Source organism: Petromyzon marinus, chromosome 13 (genome assembly GCF_048934315.1).
Source record: "Petromyzon marinus isolate PM22_M1 ecotype Great Lakes invasive population chromosome 13, UKy_Petmar_22M1.pri1.0, whole genome shotgun sequence".
Lineage (NCBI taxonomy): Eukaryota > Metazoa > Chordata > Hyperoartia > Petromyzontiformes > Petromyzontidae > Petromyzon > Petromyzon marinus.
Genome location: NC_133679.1, coordinates 3,167,395 through 3,183,169, shown reverse-complemented (window position 1 = coordinate 3,183,169; position 15,775 = coordinate 3,167,395). Strand labels below are relative to the sequence as shown.

The following is a 15,775-nucleotide window of genomic DNA, read 5'->3' as shown; positions in this document are numbered from 1 at the left end:
TGTGTTATGGTCGAAACGTCGTGAGAATTTGTATTGTTTTATATATATTTTATTATTATATTGTTTCCCTTCAACGTGACTTTACCGAAAGAGCTAAGAACACGTTATGTATGCCGATGATTTGGTAATAGCTGCTCATTCAGAGGAAGAGTTGGAGACGCTGCTGCTGAGACTGGAGCGTGCCACTAAGAGATGGGGCCTTACCATCAGCCCCACCAAAACTAAGCACCTGCCTGGGTATTTTGTACCATGGGACACTCCACCCCCACAACTCCCAATCGGTGATGGGGCAGTTGTGGAGAGAGTGGAGAGTTTCCCATACCTGGGCAGTGTGCTTATGACCGGCTCCAGTTTAACAGCAGAGGTCTCACTCCGAATCAGTCGAGCGGCAATATCTTTTCATCGGCTGCGTAACGCTGTGTGGAAGCTACCTGGTCTGTCGCTCCGCACTAAGCTTCAGGTCTTCTCTGCCACGGTCATTCCCTCCCTTCTCTACACTTGCGAAACGTGGACCCCCCTAATGGAACATCTTCGCTGGTTAGAAACATTTAGGCTGGCCTGCCTACGATCCATCCTGGGTTTAACCAGGCTGGATTGTGTGAGGAGCTCACAAATCTTTGAAAGATCTGGGCAAGGTCCCATCGGTGAGCTCCCCCGGCAGGCAAGGCTGCGATGGCTGGGTCATGTAGCCCGCATGCCCAGCCACCGCATGCCGAAACAGCTTTTGTTCGGCCAGATCGAGGGGCTAAACCGGCGCGGCACGGGCTAGAGAAGAGATGGAGTGATGTGGTACAGGAGGACGTGGAGCTGAGTGGACTTGCCGATGACTGGTACCAGCGGTGTCAAGATCGGCCTCTGTGGAGGAGGCTCGTGAAGGACGCTACTGGGCAGTTGGAGGCAGTCGCCCTCCAACAACAACGGAGGGCGGAGGAGCGACGCTCACAACAACGAGCGGAGCGCCGGGTGGCTAAAGCACAGCAGGTTGGCACAGTAGGGGGCACAGGTGGTGCATCAGCCAGTCATCTCAGTCATCTCAGTCAGTCCACCCGTGGCACCTGGGTCTGCCCCGTGACCTCCTGCCCGCGGGCGTTCGACACTCCACGTGGCCTCAAGGTGCACATGGCCTGGCACAAGCGTCGTGGTGACGTCACCGCCACTTAGTGGCGAATGGTGGTTGTTGTTGTGTGGGGTATGGGGTGTGTATGGGGGGGTGTGGGGGGGTATGGGGGGTATGGGGTGTGTATGGTGGGTGTGTGGGGTGGTGTGAGTGTGGGGTGTGTATGGGGATGTGTGTATGGGGTGTGTGTGTATGGGGTGTGTATGGGGGGTGTGGGGGGGTATGGGGGTGTGTGGGGAGTATGGGTTGTGTATGGTGGGTGTGTGGGGTGGTGTGAGTGTGGGGTGTGTGTGGGGGTGTGTGTATGGGGGGTGTATGGGGGGGTGTGGGGGTGTATGGGGGTGTGTGGGGAGTATGGGTTGTGTATGGTGGGTGTGTGGGGTGGTGTGAGTGTGGGGTGTGTATGGGTTGTGTATGGTGGGTGTGTGGGGTGGTGTGTGTGGGGGTGTGTGTATGGGTGGTGTTTGTGTGGGGGGTGTGTATGGGGGTGTGACCGCATCACGCCCGTGCTTGAGCGAGGATGAGGCGGAGTGGGGGGGTTGCTGCTGCTGCTGCGCGCGCGGAGGGATACGCGCGGCTGCTAACGGACGCGGCGCGCGCCGCCCCAAAGCAAGATGTCGGCCCCGCGTGAGGTGCCGCGCGCTTAGCAGCAGCAGCGAAGCAAATCCGCCTCAGCACTCCCCGCTACCGGAGCGCCTCTGTGGAGCTTTTAGTTGTTTTTATTATAGCGGGCGGAGGAGGAGGGGGGGGGAAAGAGATTTCTAAACAGTTAGGTTGTTCGTAAGAGAGGGGTTGCGCGTCGCATGAGTTTAGTTTTTTTTGTTGGTGGTGGTGGTGGGGGGGGTAAGGAGGAGGAGGTTGTTGGGTTGTTGCTGCTGTTGCGCTTAAAGTTTTTTTTTACACATTTTTTTTACACTGTTGGAAGGGGCCTCTCGCAGTCCTCGCCTCGCACGTACGGCTAGTTTTTTGTTGTTGTTTAAGTAATAGTGGCTAGTAGCGGAAACTAACAACGGCGCAGTGTGAACGCGAGGCTACCGGACGCACTCGGCGTTGAATCGGCGGCGGCGGCGGCAGCGGCCCAGGGGCCCGGTGGCCCCCAAGCTCGCTCCTCCGCCTCCTTAATTATTCTTTCGATTCGGGATTTACATAATCGATAGTTGTTTTGGGTTATTATTTTTTTTGGTTCCAGTTATTTTTGCAGTTTCATGGTCCGTGTTGGGATAGTCAAAGAAACTTAAAAGGTAACAAGAGACGCTTGCTGATGATCGCTACCCCCACCTCCTCTGTCCCCATCATCATCATCCCCCCTTCTCTGTCCCGTCCCCGCGTGTTTTACTTCATGGATACAAAGTTGCGAGTTAATCCTTTGAACAATTCTTGTGGCTTGATCTTATTGTTTGTTCCACGATTATAATGTTATTATGCATAGGCGCACGCGCGGCCTTTGGGTGCGTTGCATGCTTTGTCAGCGTGAGCACGCGTGTCTTGCGAAGGGGGAATGTTTAAAGTCTTTAACTTGCGTGGTTGTTGGTGTTCTGCTCGTGTTGACTTTTATACAACTAAAAGTTCGCATATTAATCTTAGTCACGTTTTGGTCTGTTGGATCAATGTATATGAGAACTCGTTTACTGCATGTGGTAGTATTATGTGTAGCATGCGGTGCTCTGGAGTTTCAACGTGTATTGTGTACGGTGATATTTTAGAGGAATCTTTCCACATAACGTGTGTTCTGTAGAATCGGTTTGAGTAGTGTAATGCACAATACTACGTTTACAAACTTCCACGTGTGTGTAAGTGTACAGTGCGTGGTGTAGTACCGCGTGCTCTATTGTGTGCTACGTTTAATAATGTGATGTGCGACTACAGTACTAGTACTACAGTACTTATCTCTTACTACAATGTGTAAAAGCTCTTCAAATACATTCGAATGTTTTAAGTGTGTATGCGGTAATGCATAACGCAGTGCCAGAAATGCAGGCAGGCGAAAGTGCTTCCGATTTCCTTTGTACTGTTGCAATTGATGACATTTATAAAGTAGTTAATGTATGCCTACTTAAGTATCGTACACATCCAGCATCGTTACACAAGTCGTAAGTACTCCAGTGTCAAAATACAGCACAGTTGTAACCCGTATAGTTCAGCTGTCTTGAACTGTTTGTGTGGTTGAAGTGTTGACGCAATTGTGGTATTGTCCTTGACCATGTGTTTATTAATCGGTGTATGTCTTAATTGGCGCACGGCAGTAGTACTACATGTGTCTGCTCATCACTGTGTGGGGGTCTTTAGTAAACGCGTCTTCATAGACGGGTATCAACATGGTTGGTTACTCTCTAGTCGTGTGTAGGGTCCCGTGTTGTTGTGTTTTAGCGTTGTGTGTGCATTATTGATTTACCTTTCTGTCCAGCCTATTTTTCAGTGTGTGAGTACAGCGTGGGTGATGTTCATACTTTGTGTGTATTCAGCCGTGTTCTGTTGGTTTTTCATGCTCCCAGTACAGTAAATACATGTTCCACCTCGCGAAAATACGGCTTCGTCTCGTGAAGCTCTCGTCATCATTCGTTTTGCTTGTGTAATGTTATGTAATTGTGTACGTGTGTGCTTCTATGTATATATGTGTATATAATGCCGTCTCGTTTACATGTATTGCGGTCTGAGTTCGGACTGGTTAGGATATTACACTTTGTAAAATTTGGTTGTCACAAATTGCTCGAATGGCAACAGTGGCTTGAAAAGAATAGCGAGCGATGTTATTGTGCGGGTGTGGAAAGTTGTATGTACCTTTGTCAGTGGAGGATGTGTGGCGGAGATGATGGTTTGACATTTTCGTCGAGCGGTACAAATGACTTTTACCACTTTTTACTGTGTGAACAAATGTGCAACTTGTGAGTGCTGCTGCTGTGGAGTCTGGCGAGCCCTTTAAAAGCCACAACTTAAGCGTAAATCAGCTGCTGTGAACGTAACCGTACTCGCACCATTGCGCCTTTCGTGTCGAGTCAAATGTTGTGAATCGTAACGTTTCATGCATGGATTGTGAGCGGACGTGACAACGGCTGCTGGTAGTTTTGCGACTGTCGGACCGGGGAGAGGAAAGAATGAGGTGTGACAAAATCGTCTCTTGTGAATTGAATCGCAGTTTCCCCGCTGCCATAACTTAACACGGCATCGGCCGCGTGCGTAAAAAGAACAATTGCCGGGTTGGCATCGGCTTCACCGCGGTGCATTTACATGGCTGGGAATAGAGCCTATCGTGATGATTACACGAGCGTCCCCCTCATCCCACTAGATTCATTATTATTTGCTCTGTACGTCGATTTAAAGCAGAACTGGTCTTTCTGTCCGTTATGTCTGTTCTAGGGGGTCGCGTATAATTGTTAAACATGAACCAACCGGCAGAGCGAATGGCCGCCATAGGGACGGATAAGGAGCTGAATGACCTGCTGGATTTCAGCGCGGTAAGGAAGGGCGGCTCTCACCCCCCTTAAGTCTCGAGAAACAAACAATTGATTTGCTCCGGGCGATGCCTACCACCATTGTGTTAATTTAATAAAAAAAATGTAATGCAAATTAACGGGTATAATGACCTCGTAGCGCAACCCAATTGCTCGGATTGTGAGGTTATTAAAAGGAAGTGTTTTTGTTTGTAAACTTGCACGCCACGGTCGGTCATACTTGTGTGCATAGTGTCAGAAATGATAGTTTTTTTTATAGCCCTTTTGTCAATCTACTGCTAAATAAATAAATAATGAAGGCATCCCGGACCACGCCATGTCGGTCATGGGACTTGTTTGACCATACTTCACCATGCTGGTTCGTGTCGACTCAGAAACCGGTTCATCCATCGATTTTCGCTCACGTTCTGAAAAGGAGGAATTAACACATTTTTAATAACGGAAGATTGCTTTGTTATGATTTTTGTTAGCCAAGAAACACCACGGCTGTTTAAAAGTGGGAATGTTAGTTTACACCGCTGGCTCATGGCTTTGGCATGTCGCTGTTTAAGAGAAACTGATAAACGAATGAGCGAGCATGCATCGAAAGTAGTCTTCCCAATACCGCCAAAGTTGCTCGTGTCGGAAGGGGACGCGTCGGCATAGATGCATTTCATTGCAGCAACTCGTTGAAGGCGATATTGTAGCGTGCAACGTGTTGTTAATTAGCAAGTCATTTTTTTTAAACCCAGCATTTACCTCTGATATTTGGAGACAAAAAAAAGATCGTTCATCTTGTAAAATACTCGTGGCTCTTGTTTTCAAAGCAGGTTCGTAAAACTGTCGGTGATGCGTGTACCAGTATACATGCATTGTGTAACCGAGGTTTTGTGCGAAATGAGCCACCAGCTACGCATACATACAAGTACCGATTCAGATTCGTTTAGGTGAAGGGAGTCTTAGAAATAATTATATGAGCAATCACTTCTCATTTACTTTAAATAGAAACGTGTGCTCACGACCCAGTGGTGTTACATCTGTGCCCCCGTTTGTTGAGTGGGCCTTGCGCATGGCAGCATGGTGGCTGAGATGCTCAGAGTAGTTCAGGCGTGTTTGGGACGTGGGCAATGTGAAGTGTAAGGAAAGGGGGAGACCAACATGGGTTTTGCATGTCAGACGTGAGTGCAAGAGTGGCCTTCCCGATGTGCCTAAACTGCGGTAGGGCATCGGCAGCATCATGGACGCTCCATCAGATCTCTCGGATAAAGTTTTGTCTTTGGAAGTTGGCGAAAGTAGCGCCGAGAAAGCCGTTCATTTTTGTCTGATTTAATGTTTCGTACCATGTGTTGACTGGTCACGTGCAGTGTTTTTTTACCTCCACCTATTGCTTTTCTTTCGCATTTCCATGTAAGTTGTCTTAGATATGTAACGCCAACCAACAGGATTGAATAGCTTTATAATTCATTGCATACAAACATCCGGTATATATTATAATTATGTATACAAATGTATACTGTGAATATACACGTGGGCAAACGATACAATATCACGTAATGAATGTGTTGCATATGCGTTAATGTGTTGTATTTGTAGACAATCTTTACACAGTATACTTTGTATATATTTGGTTTGCACGTGGTATACATGTACGCATGTAATGCAAGCTGCATGCAATTCTTCCATATACAGAGTAGGTTTTCAAAAACTTAACATACAGTGCATGCAGTGCATTTAAAGATTTTCCGTTGTTAGCATGTGCTGTCAGACCACTTGAGCAGAGGGGGCTTGGCATTGGCCGACTTTTATTTTCATTTGTGCCATTGCATAAAAATGAGGCAACATTTTTTCATTTCAATCCTCCAGAGTATTAACTTTAATGCTTTAATTGACGGTTTTCAACCCGAGCCAAATATATGCCGCCATCTTGGAAATGCGGCATATATGTGCATGTTTATGCGTCATGTACCGTGAGTGGTAAATATTTGTCGGTGTTGTATTTGTAAAATAGACGTGAATGGGGCGAAAGCTTTTTGCGCTAGTTTTGTTCGTTAAGAAGGGCCTCGCCGTGGCACATTTGTGTTGGATTTCTCAAGGTGGTGATGCATATACGGTTGTTTTAATATCAGTTGGCAGTGCGCTGTTTTGTATCGACATTTCGATTTCAATGGCTTATGACTGCGGCATTGGCACGGAAGCCCCGATCTCTTCATCTGCACAAGCTTTCATTTGCATATGTAAATTGGGCCCATTTTAATTGACCTTTAACAAACAACATCAATAGAGCTGATGAATTGTCTTGATATTTAAAAAACCATTAGAACCACCAGCACTTCTGTTGTGATTTTGAATCATTTGCATATTTAAATGAGATTTTAATTTGCTGATACATATTTTTAATGCAAGACTTGCTTCTAGATTGCTGCATGCTTAATGCTTTCCCATGCTTAATACGAAAGCTGCTCGCAAATATTATTTTGATTGTTTCTGTGGACAGTGACATCGTTTTCTTTTTTCCAAAGTGACCAATTTGAAATGCATTAAGTGTAAGTGTTGGACAAGTTTGAATAGTTATGCTCGTTTATTAAATTTTAAATACAAAGCCTTTCCTGGTTTGTATAAAATACATTCTTCAAACAGGTGTCCTCTAATTTTAACGTCATGGTAGAATATAAAAAAAATATTGACCTTCAAACATTTGTGGGGAAGGAGTTAAATAAAATGAATAAGTATAAATGTAAGAAATTAACATGTGACGATAAGTCGACAAAAAGTTATCATTCATGAATTCCATTTTATTTGCTATTGCTCAAATTGCCCGTTGTCCGGTTTTTTTTGCGCTGTGCCTACAGATGTTCTCTCCTCCGGTGAACAGTGGGAAAAGTGGACCAACCACCCTGGCGAGTAGCCAGTTTGGCGGAGCAGGTATGTACATGCGGCCATCACAGGAAAGACGCATTCCACCGCTGCTTTTATATCAGTGCAGGCGTGTGGATAACACTGCGTCGTCGTGTGGACAAACTGCGTGAGCTGAACACCCGATTCCCACAAGCTACGTTGTGGGTTGTGCCATTTGCGGCCAGATATGAATGCATTATTGCCTGTTAATTTAGATATTTTTGTTGTTGCGTGATTGTGCAGGGATGCATAATTTTTTATATTTTTAGTACAGTTACGAGAAGAAATGATGGGAATTTAAGTAATTGAAACAAATTAGTAACACACGATCACTGAATTGCATGGAAAAATATCTGGGCTTGGGCTAACAAAAGCATCCAATTCTCAGTTGATAATTATGTTAACTTTGTATGTGTGGAGAGCTATAGAAAATCCAAGATTTTTTCATGAAATTTGTTTTTTCTTCATAAAATTCATGACGGACAAGCCACTCTAAATTATAACAATACAAAAATAATTTGTATTGTTATATTAACTATTGTAACACATCTTCATAAAAAATATATAAAGCCAATGATCTTGTACAGTGGCAATCTTGCAATTATAATCAAAACAATTTCCAGTCGTTTTTAATGCCAAAGCTAAGAATTAGTAGCAAAACGAAATGTCCAAGCAATATTTTCATAGCATAATAGTTGTAATCATTTGTTTCTATTTTGTTTTGAATTATTGTGGACAAATTCCACGGATTTTTTTCCATTCTTTGCTGAAAGTGCAGTTCTGTTGGACGATGCGCAGCATGCACGTCTAAGCTTGAGCAATCATGATCCGAGATCTGTCTCGCACGCACATAGCAGGATTAGCGTAAAGCGTACACGAAACAACTGTGGGAGAATATTTTTCAGGGGAATTTGTGAATGTTAAAATAGTTATATTACTGTACGAATATATTTTTCGAACATTCAACTCACACAGATGATTTTGATGGTGTGATGTATGAAAGATTGGTTGCTACCTTTGAGAAATACATGTTTCTTTATGGTAACCAATTTATCTAGCAAATACTGGACAGCAAGAGACGATATAGCAGAATACTGTGCTCTTTAAGTTTCCAATTATTATTGCTGGTCAAGCCAGTTTGGATCTAAATTTATATTGTATTATCTGCGCCTCTATATTTATATACCTATGTATGTAGGCATGTTGCTTTGGAAAAAAAAAAAACATCTGCTTTTAAAAATTGTAAATGTACCTTTAGTTTTTTTCTGTAGGGTAGAGCTTATAAATCTAACATTTATGAATGTAAATCAGAAAGGCAAAAGGTCTGGGAAGTTGTTTTCCCAATGTTAAACGTCTTTTTATGAAATTACTCACGTTCCTTGTCACCAATTTTTGTGTGCCAGACTCGAGCACTTTCAAATTATTTTTAATAACCTTCCAATTGTACATGGTTCAACATTTTTCTGATAATCTCCAGACTTTATTTGTAATATATAGGATGAAGATATATATGTCTGATGTGCTTCAAAAATATTACATTTGGAAACTTGCATTGTGCTGGTTTATACATTCTTGAATAATGATGTATATTAATGCATTTGCTTATGTAACAGAGACCTTTTCTAATTTATAAAAGCTAATTATTAATATGTAATTTTTCGTGGGAAACTGGGCTGCAGACACGGTTGAAAATTGATAAGCACTGTTTTATTCCGAAAGGAAAAAAAACAAAGTACAGTGTAACCTTTAACCCGCTGCCATCACAAAATAATAATAAAAGTATTAAATTCTTTGTTGCTGTGTTAGCTTGAAGTTAGGCTGTGTAGTGTGCCAAATCTGGGCGCGCGATAAACAGGCATTAGTCATCCTCGTGGGCTGACCGGCGGACTCCGCAATTGTAAATTGGCCTGGAGGCAGAGACGTCAATTCATATCTGTTGGCAGCTCCATTGGTCATCTTGTCAGTCCTCGTCGCTGTGCTCGGGCATGACATGAAATTTTCTATATTTGCTCTTACACCCTGTGGGACACTATAATATGTAGACATGGCCATAGGGGGCGGGGGATTGTAATAAAGAGCCTTGCAGGAAATCATTAAATGCAGTTTCACAAAGAGGCAACAAAAAATCAGGTGTTTTGTTTTCAGAAAGTGAAGTACTAAAGATAGAATCAGATGTATTTATGCTAGAGGAATCCGATTAGCTATAAAGCTCTTTCACATATCAACCTTATGGCAGTATCCCGGGGTACCATAGTACCCTGGCTCTCGCATAATGTCCGTGATGCAGTAATTTTTAGTCTGTTGATGGTCGACGGTGTGGCAATCGACTCATCTCGACGAGCTGTACACGATGCACTGTGGTGCATACGAGCGTTCAGGGTTTCAGCGCAATCGTCCTCGCTGTGTTTCGACATCGTGGAGTAGCACTGATTTCAAATTGATTGGTACCCTAGTCGCAGAGTTAAGTACACCCCTGGAAAAAATAGTGTCCCAGAAATAAAATATTTAATTGCCTCGGCCATTTTGTATTATTTGGTACCCCGGAGTACCCGCCATAAGGATCATTTGTCCAGTAGAAGTCTGAATAGCCACAAGGACTATTCATACGAAATAATAACAATCTTTTTATTAAATACTTTGGTAATGTATGTAAAAATCAGTATCCATTGGAAGGATTCAAGTTGTTTAACATACACGAACTGCCTTATAAGTAAGAGCTCATGAGCATGATGTGCTGCCGGATGTGGAATGATTTGTACGTGTGCGTACACCTAAGTCTTGACACCAAAATTCCCCCCAAAAATTGCAGTGAAACAAATTGTTACTCCAAAACCAAACACATTTTCCTGCATCACTCACTGTATGATTTGGATGATGATGTATTTGGACTTGAGGGGTGAAAACATCAACTTGTCATCTTTCATATACAACATGAAGTTAAAAAAATAATGTATCATTCAAAAAGTCATACAAGGATGACTGATGTTTACAGGGTAAAGGTCATCTTTTTTTAGTCTCAGGTGGCCACTTTGTATATTTAAACTACTATCTATTACAAAAGTCATCTGCACGAATCCCCCCAATAACCCTCAGCCAGAGGGTATACAACAGCCATATTAAATTACATATCAGCTGCCAAGCTTAGGAGTAAATTACAGATTTAAGAATCGCCACCAAATGGATATTTATATCCAGCACCTTTGCTTGCAGATTTACTTGGAAATTGTCTTAGTTCCGTTGAAGTATTTTTTTTTAATTTACAATAATAGTTTTTGTTGGCAATTGTCCGCCATCATCGGAATCCAGGTCACACATTTCTAAATCATAAAAAACTACTAAATGTTTTCATTTTGGGTAATGATGGTGTTGTCTATTGTACATTTACTCCAATAATGAGCCAAGAATGTGTGTCCTGTGCGTGACGTCACTCAACGTCGACCAGCCCCCCTCTTTAATAATCATGAACAGGTTACGTCCTCTACGTGTACCCCCCCTAATTAATGATCATGAGCGGGTGACATCACTCTGCATGGAGAACCCCTCCATTAATAATCATGAGCAGGTGACGTCCTCCAAATGGACACCCCCCCTCCATTAATAATAATTAGCAGGTGACGTCACTCCACATGGGAGGAGGGCGAGGCGCCTCCTCCCCCCTCCTCAGCGTCAACTTATAACCCTCACTACAAAAGCAGAACCCTCACGTCACGTGATCTCCGTAACGCTATTGAGACATAGAAGTAAAAAGGACGTCATGAACAAGGGATTATAACCTTTAAATGAAATAAGTCTGTGTCACTGCGGCCTTACAAATTGCACACGACTGGATGCAATGAATATCATGTCGCGGTCTGCTTTTCACTTGCAAGTTTCAGATTTACTGCAATACACCCGTCCTTGGACGGGCAAAAGGCTAGTATAGAATGTTTATACATAGGGATGTATACACATAACTATGCCTAAACCAGATGTTAACAATATAATATTTGTACATTGTTTTTCATACACTGATGTTCACAAACAAGTAAAATAAATGTATACGCCAATTTTAGTTACCACCTTACCATTCATTCATATTTCACTGATGCATTGGCATGTACGTACGTAAGTGAATGTGAAATAATAATAAAAAGTTATTTGTGCGACTGGTAAGTCTTTATTTGTAGGTGAATGTGTAATTTCATTTTTACCATTTTAAGTGAAACACACACATTAAATATACGCATTTTTTCTAAATTATTTTAATTTCCTAGATGAAATGAAAATGTCTGAACATTTTCAAACACCTACCAAAGACTTGCACGGTGTTGTCATAATAAATAGGTTAAATAATTGTAAATGTTTTAATTATTTGTATACTTTATTCATCGGCATCCAGCCTGCTAAATGCAGGAAACTCGCCACAATATACGCCCAGCATGATGCAGTCATGACATGTTATGATGGTGATAAAGATGATGTCGTCAATCCCGATGCTGCTGCACCCCGACTGCAGGTCTGGCGCCGTGCGGTCCAGTGCCGCCATTAAACTATATATTTACACTTTAACATTTCTAATTTAATAATACCGAAACACGCTCGTACAATTTGACATGAGGCACTATCACCATGAAGTAAAGGTGGAAGGATGGAAAGATTATCTGATGGACTTGAAGAATTTTATTTTTTATAATGTAATAATTCAAAGACGCAAGCGAGCGCGCACTGAGAGCATGTGGATGATCAGGTGCATCGAATTGCATTTAACAGATCGGTATGTAGCTTTAAAACAGCTGTGCTGAACTCCACCATTTGTACGTATTTATTACAAAGTGCAGGGATAGCGAACATTATTCCTGAAAGTTTGAGTTTACTGGTTTGTGAATGTTTACATTGGGCAAATTATGATTTTATGTTGTTACCACGTGGTAGACTGATGCATGTGAAATGACTGCATATTGCCGTAACCTACTGCTTGCAGCTTAATTAGCGCTCAAACTGTGTTCCGGCTGGAGTTATGTGTTTAACAATGAATTAATTTGGAAACCGTGCCTTCTTGAATTCTAGCATACTCAAGTCTGCCTTCTGGAGGTTTTACTGTATTTAATATGATTTTATGAGAATTTGTTCAATGTAATGGGAAATGATAATCAAAATATGAGCTTAATGTCCTTTCAGAGCTTTTGACAGCTTAAATCTTGACTTAAAGCTTTCGTGACTGCAGGAATTCATATTCTTTGGGTCTTTCGGTAAAGTCACGTAGATAGGTTGAAAGAAAATAACAAAAAATAACAAACTACGACGTTTTGATCACAACACAATCGTCATCTCCTGATGTGTTGTGATCGAAACGTCGTAGTTTGTTTTTTGTTATTTTCTTTCAACCTATCTACGTGACTTTACCGAAAGACCTAAATAATATTTTGACAGCTTATTTTTAACTGTGTTAATTTATGCAGAATTTGCTGTTTTTGTGTTGTCCTTACGTGTGCTGTCAAACAAGAGATCCCATTTCTTGACCATGTGTTTTCACTGGATATTGTTGTTTGCACAATGACCCATTCATCTGGTATTCTATTTCATATATTTGGACTTTGCTCACATCATTAATCTTAGCCTGCTTTCCTGCATTTAAAGAAGTATCTTTCTAGTCTGTTATGTTACTGATAAACAGTAGTATATAATTTTAATTAATGTAGCATCAAACATAAAAGCATTTCCAGATGTTGTATGACCACTAGCGTAACACTAAAATGTAATGAAAATATATAAATGTAACAAAAATAATTTAACTTAAATAGGGCAGATTAATCAGCGGTGTGAGACTGCACACAAGCCGTCACATACACTGCAACCTCTATTGTGGTGAACATAGTGTACTATATAATTTTTGAGTAATGTAACATCTATAAGTTTTGTGTGAAGTGGGATGTATCCATATTATAGGAAAAGAGGGTGGGTGACTGTGGATTTGGATGGTTGGAGAGAAGGGGATATTATGAGGGTCTTATTAAGTGAGTAACTAGACGACAGAGAAGGAAGGACTTAAGTCAGGATTTGTGGATGACCAAGGGGGAGGGAATTCTAGCCATGGAAGGACCACCTCCCACAGCTGAGATTAATATTGGATTTTGTCAAGAGGTCTTGTCTGCTAGAGCAGTGTATGAACAAGTGAGGTAGTGCGTTGTGAGAGGTAGGCAGGGATGGGGCAAACCCATTTAGGATGTTAAATCTAGTCGGGGAGATCTTGTGATTGATTCTACATCATATTGGTAGCCAGTGAAGGGATTTTAGAATTAGCAAGATGTGTTTTTTTTGCTTGAAAATTTGAGTTGGAATACTGGTGGCAGCATTTTGGATCACGTGGAGTTTTGTGGTCAGGGGTTTGAGGAGGACATAAGGGTTGCAGTAGTCGGTACGAGAAGTGGCGAGCATCTATTAGGTTTTCATCAGCAGATGGGGAAAGGAAATGTGTTAATTTTAACTCAATTTTATTGGTGTCTTCTAGCTCCTTCAAGAATCTAAGTGACATTGATTGATATTAAGTTGTGTGTTTTCTATTGACATTTCAATATATGTATATTAAAGGCGTGATAAGATATTTCTGTATCTTTGTAAAATGATATAGGGATCTGCTATTTTTTTATCTCCTGTTCAAACTTTATAGAGGGGAAGGTATTGCAAGACACGATGAATGATAGTGACTTGCCGGTGGTGAATCAGCAAATTAATAACGTGAACCTCTTCATGAAAGCCCTTGGTGTTGGGGAAGGCAGGGTTGGTGTTTAGGGTGAGCTCTGTTTGGATTGGAAGATAAATTCATCATGGTATATCTTAGCATCATTACCAAAGGAGGCCATAAGATCATACAGGGTCAGACTACTGTGGCTAAACAAAAAAACTCTTTTAGTTGTGCCCAAATGTGTTTATACGATGTGCTTATGCAACAGTTTGCTATATGCCACGTGTCAACCGTTACATAAACATCTTCTGGAGATTATCCATCCGGGTAGGTGGAAATTACGCACGTAATTTTTTTGTACATGTTAATACAGTAATAAAAAAATAAAATTAAAAATGTTCAGCCCTTTGTCAGTCCAGTTCTGGATCAAGGCTTCCTTTCCCATGCCTGGTCAGTCATGGGGATTGTTTGACCATATCTCACCATGCTGGTCAGTGCGAGTTGGTGGAGTGAGATGGCCCAGGATCGGTTCAAGTGTCTGCTGATGTTAGCCGTTGGCTGTCGTCAAGCAGTGCACTTAGACACTATCCACCCCACCCATTCATACAATATTAAATATACAATCACACACAGGTTATGAATCATTCACTATGTGTCAGATCTTAGATATGCAATAGTTTTTCTTAAATGTTGCATTACTTGTAGCTCATCACATATATATCCAGCTTTAAAAAAACGTATTTCCATGTATTGCTTGTACTTTCCCAAACATATTTGTCCAGCAACATAGTTTATTATCTAAAATGTCAGCGCTTGGGAGAGGGAAAGTATGGTGCAGTGAGCTCAGCAGATGGTCACAACTGTGGTATGTGAGGTGTCGGATATCCACTGGCCAAGCAGCCTCTGGGCTGCGATGGGGAGTGGAATGGGAACTCTGGGTCGGGGGCGGTTCGGGCGGCCTGGGGAGGGGAGGTGGTGGGGGGAGGGGCTGTTTTTGTGGAGGAAGAGAAGAGGGACAGGCGATCCCTGCTCTCGTAATCCATGCCTTTGTGCAGTCTGTTGAGGGTTTTTGTTTCTTGCCGAGGTGACTTCCTATCCCAGCCGTTCTCCATCCCCTTGCCACACCCTCCCTGGGGCCAAGGGAAAGGGGGAATGTGTCTAGAAGAGGTGTCACTTCCCCACAGTTGCAGCTGCTCTGCAGGTCTTTTATGTATCTTCGAGCTTCCAATGTGGTCTCTCCCACCATCGCACTTTGAAATTGCACATGCAGTTACCCAAATCGCGAATGCACACGGGTTAGTTGTTGGCAGGGGATGCAAGGTGAATCTTATTGCTTGGAAAATTGTTTTCTGTTTGCATGTGGACGTGTGCGAAATAGTTTTGAGAAGTAGAACTGTCAGTGTTTTTCTTTGAAGATGTTCCAAAGAGCAACACTGTGTACATGAATGAGTGCTCTACGTACATATTTAAAATATTTTTTGTCGGCTTGCAACATTTCGTATTTTGGCTGCAATGGGAAAAGGAATTCTCTAATGGCAATCGTCATTAGTCACCATTCATCATCGTCGGGTATAAAGTATCCATCCAAAGCCCCTTTGAAGTATATGTTAACTTGATGGTAATTTCTTTGCTATGTATGTGTATGTTGTTGCATCACATTAAACAACTTTCTGC

General features: G+C 42.3%; 1 protein-coding gene across 14 annotated transcripts in view; it reads left to right on the top strand.

Annotated features, from left to right (window-relative positions):
- Positions 1–1,693: 1,693 nt before the first annotated feature.
- The window catches only part of LOC116942220 (transcription factor 12-like), a 188,511-nt gene continuing 174,429 nt past the window's right edge, over positions 1,694–15,775 (top strand). For 4 of the 14 annotated variants that reach the window (XM_076066795.1, XM_032953936.2, XM_032953930.2 and 1 more), the window contains exons 1-3: positions 1,699–2,358; positions 4,472–4,569; positions 7,395–7,467. In XM_076066795.1, the coding sequence (XP_075922910.1) occupies positions 4,495–4,569; positions 7,395–7,467 (148 nt within the window). In that variant the 5' untranslated portion in view covers positions 1,699–2,358; positions 4,472–4,494. Of the gene's footprint in view, positions 2,359–4,471; positions 4,570–7,394; positions 7,468–15,775 lie in introns of all 14 variants that reach the window. The other 10 variants (XM_032953924.2, XM_032953929.2, XM_032953938.2 and 7 more) reach the window with 8 other exon arrangements.